Below are 4,921 nucleotides of genomic sequence, written 5' to 3' on the forward strand. Positions count from 1 at the left end.
TCCCCGACGCCCTCGACCCACTGTATAGATGGGAAACGGAGGCTCAGAGCTGTGACTCTAACCCGAAAGGGGAGGTGGGACAGGAGGAGGCGGGCCCAGAGGCTTGACAGAGGCAGGCAGTCCCACCATCCCCTTCACCAGCCAACTGCCCGGACCGCCCAAGGGCTTGCGAGCAAACCAGAGGCCCTCGACCCCATTGGTTAGGCCTCGAGGGGGCAGGCGAACAAGGCGCCCGCTGGTTGGCGGGGGCCGGACCAATGAGGAGGCCGCGGCACGGGCGTGGGAGGCGCGCTGAAAGTGGCGCGTCGTTTCTTTTGAGGCGAGCTCGTGCAGCGGCTGAGGTGGTTGACGCTGCCCTCTGAGCGCCGCCCGCCTCGCCCGTCATAACCGTGACCGCGACTCGGGCCATCGACCGTCGCCCCGGTTCCGGGGCCGCCGGGTCGCGACATGAGCTCCCCGGATGAGGTGTCTGTGTGGAGAACGCGTTTCATCCCAAAGGGCAGGGAGCGGGCCGGCGTCCGCCGGGCCAGCCCCGCAGTCCCACGGGGACCCGACCTAGGCCCCAAGCCTGGGGAGCCGGGGAGCGACGAGGGCAGAGGCGGCTTCCCGGACCCCGAGGGCTGCCAGTCGGAGCGGGAGATGCTGGAAGCGGGAGGGCCGGTGCTGTGGGGCCGCGAAGGCCGACCTGGCTCCCCAGCTGACCACAAGAGGGACCTTCTGGACCTGATTGAGGAGTCTGAGGAGGCCGAGGAGGCCAACCTGCAGCAGCCGACCGACCAGGACGTGCTGGGCGTCCACAGATACCCAGACCCCGAGGGCTTCCAGTCGGAGCGGGAGATGCTGGAAGCGGGATGGCCGGTACTGTGGCTCCGCAAAGGCCGACCTGGCTCCCCAGCTGAACACCAGAGGGACCTCCTAGACCTGATCGAGGAGTCTGAGGAGGCCGAGGAGGCCAACCTGCAGCAGCTGACCGACCAGGACGTGCTGGGCGTCCGCAGGTATCCGGACCCCGAGGGCTTCCAGTCAGAGCGGGAGATGCTGGTAGCGGGAGGGCCGGTGCTGTGGGGCCGCGAAAGCCGACGTGGCTACCCAGCTGACCACAAGAGGGACCTCCTGGACCTGATCAAGGAGTCTGAGGAGGCCAACCTGCAGCAGCTGACCGACCAGGACGTGCTGGGCGCCCACAGATACCCGGACCCCGAGGGCTTCCAGTCGGAGCGGGAGATGCTGGAAGCAGGATGGCCGGTGCTGTGGGGCCGCGAAGGCCAACCCGGCTCCCCAGCTGACCACAAAAGGGACCTCCTGGACCTGATCGAGGAGTCTGAGGAGGCCAACGTGCAGCAGCTGACCGACCAGGACGTGCTAGGCGTCCGCAGATACCCGTTCCCGGAGAGCTCCACCGCCTTCACAGTGTCCCCCGTGTGCACACTGCGCCTCGAGGCGGGTCCCGGCGGTCGAGGAGCGGCCGGCGAGAGCCGTGGGGAGGCGCCAACGGCTCCAGCCGGCCCTCTCCACCTAGGTGGGCCTGAAGCGGGCCGGGCCTTGGGGAACCCTAAGAGACGCCCTAAGCGTAAGTTGAACGTGGCTGCAGATCGCCAGCGGCTCTCCGCAGAAGGCCTGGCCTGGCTGCTGTCCGACTCCGAGTCCTCAGATAAATTCAGTGAGACACAGCTGATGACGGTGAGCACTTACCCCAGGGGAGGAGGCCAGGCCAAGCCCAGCAGACCCGAGGATCCCGGGGACACTCCCAGACACTCGAATTTCCAAGTCAGAGAGAATTTCCTTCACGTGACAGGCTCTTCCCTGTCCTCGGCTCCGCGAGGACCCTCTTCGGTTGTGGAAAGGCAGGGCGTGGGAGAGCAGGGCATCTCTTCCCCTAAGAAAATGCAGAGCGTGCTGTGGGGGAAGGGGGCCAGCAAGCCCAGCTACCCGGGAGCTGCTGCTGCTGCTGCTTCTGTTTCTGCTGCTGCTGCAGGTGGCCTGCCGCGGGTCACTCCTAGGAAGAACGAAGCTGAGGAGAAGAAATCCGTCGGGGTAGCATCCAAACTTGCCCTGGTGGGAACCTTCCCTTCCTTGGGGCAGCGAATCTCGGCAACTCCCGTGGAACCGGCCACCTTCCCCCCAGTCTCTGGTATTCCGCTGCCTGGGAGACACAAGAGTTATACCTTGGTCCTTTCGGGAACCAAACAGTCCAAGCACACCGGCGCTGGGAAGAAATCCGTGGTCAGGTGGGCAAGGGAGTCTGAGGCGGTGGCGGGAGAAGATAAGGACCCAAATAGAGACCCAGCCCCAAAGGGCCAAGTGAGTAGGCCATGCTCCTCCTCTCTCCCCACTCTTCCCCCCCCCCACAGTACCCAGGGAACACGTCTTCACCCATGCTGCCTCTGTCCACCCCTCAGGGGTCAGCATGGGGTGCCCCTCGGTCACTGGGTCATTACGATGCCAGATCGGGCTCCTTTTCCTAGGGACAAACATTAAAGTAGCACTTCGGGTGTCCTGGGCCCGGTTCTCCACCCTTGGCCTCTTTCCAGCCTCCTCTGAGAGACTTGGGCTGGGATGCAAGGGAGGGCTGGTAGCTGAATTGGGTCGGGGGATCCCTTAAAAGCTTCCCCGGAAAGCCTCAGTATTTAGACTCACCAGCTTCCTGAATCCTACTTCCTAGCTGTTCCCCAGACCTTCCTTGCAGGGGGCCTGGGCTTTCTCAGTGTCCCACTGTTGTCCCTAGGTCAGCTCTGCCTGCTGGCCTGGGGCTGACTGAGGGAGAAAGTGCTAATGAGATCAGCCTTTCAATTCCCTTCCCAATTCCCTGCCTCACCCTGGCCCGAATCACACAACTCTCTCTCTCTCTCTGTCTCTCTCTCTCTCTCTCTCTCTCTCACACACACACACACACACACACACACACACACCCTTAGTCCAAATCGGTGAGAAATTTTTGTTTCAGCTGCTAACTCACAGGCCAGGGACATCTTGTCTGCGCGTGCATCGTAGAAAAGCCAGCGGTGGCGACATCAACACCAGAGGCCCCCAAGATCCAGGAAACTCAGAGCCCTTGGCCCTGAACCAGGGAGAAGTCATGCCCAGGGGGCCTGCCCCCTCAGGTGAGTGTCGTGGGTTTGATGTGAGGGGAGGGAAGAGGGGTTGAGGACAGAAACCTCTGCCTCTGTGTCTGCTGGGGGCACAGCCTTGCTCCCAGGCAGCTTCTCCCACAGGAGACGGGGTGCTGGCAGGGCTGGCCTTGAGCCACATCATCCTCTGTGTGGGGTTTGTGCGGTCAGGGTGATCGGTGGCAGTGCCCCAAACAGCTGCTTCGGGTATAGACTTGCAGGGGAACAGCCTTATCTGTTAAGTCCTGTTCAGCCACATTGCTCTCCCACGTGCTGCAGCTCTGGCAGGGCCCAAGCCAGAGCCACATTGTTTGGGGACCAAAATGGCAAAATAGCTGCCCCCGGGGAACAGGGGAGGCAGGCCCAGAGACAAGGTTCCGGCTGCTGGGCAGAGCAGGGCCGGCTGGTTGCCAGCAGAGGGTGGTGCTGCCTCACCTCACTTTAGACCCCACTTGGCCCTTTCCACCTCATTGGGAGCCTGGGAAGCTGGATTGCATGTCCTTTCCCTCTCAGGTGACCGGAAGCCACTTGACCATCCCCGAAGACCGGAAACGCAGCAGCAGCCACTGGGAACGCCCTGCTGTCCTTGGGTAATGCTTCCTCTGGATCCTGGAAATGCAGGCCCAGACTCGAGGTTGGGATCTGGGTCCAAGTTCAGCTGACATGTGTGGGCCCCCCCCCTCCCCTGCCCCCACCACGTACCCCACGGAGGGAGCCCACCTCCTTTCCACTGAGGAGCCCTTGCCAGTCTAGCCACCCACCTTTGGGGTGGAGGGCCCGGGGCAGAGGAGAAGGTGGAGGAGAGAGGAGGCCAGAGTATACTAATCATTTCTCTTCCTCCTCTGTCTGCTGGCCTAGTGTCTCGAGCTAAAGAGAGAAGTAGACGAACTTAAGGAGCAACTTGGTATGAGAAACTGGGGACGGAGAGCGGTGTCTTAGTGCAGAACCCGGGTGGGCACCTGGGGTGGGGGTGGGCTGCAGGTTCAGTCGGCCTGGCAGGCACCAACTTCCCTGTGGGGAGCAGAGCCTATCACGCCTGGCCCTGGAGCCAGCTGTGCATGTACAACTGGGCATATGTACAAATAGCAAAGTACTGTCTGGACTGCATGCACACTTTGAAAACCAGACCGGTCCTAGGGAATGTCCTTCTGATAGGACTTTTAGAGATGCCTTGTTGATTTTTCCCTTGAACTGCTGCTTGGTGTGGCTTCTAAGGTTCTTGTTGGATTGTTTGTTTGTGTGTGTGACAAGTTCTGACTGGTTGTGGCACGGCCCACAGCATGAGAGCTGCTGGCACATTTTGTTTCCCTTTAGGAACCGGTTCCACATTCAATTTGGGGGGTGGGGAGTGATCAGTGCCAGAGCTCTTTGCATCGGGTCTGGAGGGGTTTCAGGTTTCAGGGCTAGGCGGTTCCTCACGGGGATAGGGGGACGGGCTTCTATATCCCTCTGTCTGGAGCCCCTGCTAATACCTGTCCCTGTTGCAGCCACCATGCGGTACCTGGCTGACAAGTTCCAGACCCATTGAAGTGAGTGTTACACACACCGTACCCCTTGCTACAGTCCTGGCTGTTGAACAGGGCTGGAGAATGGCTCTGGCTTCAGGCTCTTCCCTGACTCTGCTGTTTCACAGGTTGAGCCCAGCGTCTTCCTGCAAGAGGAGCAGCTGGTACCTTTGGGGCCCTGGAGCTGTGGCCAAGCTCGTTCCCTCCTGTTCTGCCTCAGCTAGGGCTTCCTCTCCCCCTTGTTTGGCCCCCGCCCCGCCCCAGTTTCACAGCAGTTTCCAATTAAAGTACCTCTCATATTCTGTGTTC

General features: G+C 61.4%; 1 protein-coding gene across 1 annotated transcript; it reads left to right on the plus strand.

Moving 5' to 3' along the window:
* Window positions 1-447: 447 nt before the first annotated feature.
* Window positions 448-4,635, plus strand: LOC103086157 (uncharacterized protein CXorf49 homolog). The gene is made up of 6 exons (XM_007451988.1): window positions 448-744; window positions 1,330-2,301; window positions 2,945-3,101; window positions 3,621-3,697; window positions 3,966-4,011; window positions 4,595-4,635. The coding sequence occupies exons 1-6, from the start codon at window positions 448-450 to the stop codon at window positions 4,633-4,635; spliced, it is 1,590 nt and encodes a 529-aa protein (XP_007452050.1).
* Window positions 4,636-4,921: the final 286 nt, after the last annotated feature.

Source organism: Lipotes vexillifer, unplaced genomic scaffold (genome assembly GCF_000442215.2).
Source record: "Lipotes vexillifer unplaced genomic scaffold, Lipotes_vexillifer_v1.1 scaffold2923, whole genome shotgun sequence".
In the NCBI taxonomy this organism is placed as follows: Eukaryota; Metazoa; Chordata; class Mammalia; order Artiodactyla; family Lipotidae; genus Lipotes; species Lipotes vexillifer.

Bases quoted from the DNA above. Each gene is read 5' to 3' on its own strand.
- LOC103086157 (XM_007451988.1), top strand. From the start codon at position 448: ATGAGCTCCCCGGATGAGGTGTCTGTGTGGAGAACGCGTTTCATCCCA. The intron at 745-1,329 runs GCCGAGGAGGCC...GAGTCTGAGGAG, and splicing joins TGATTGAGGAGTCTGAGGAG to GCCAACGTGCAGCAGCTGAC. The intron at 3,102-3,620 runs GTGAGTGTCGTG...TTTCCCTCTCAG, and splicing joins CAGGGGGCCTGCCCCCTCAG to GTGACCGGAAGCCACTTGAC.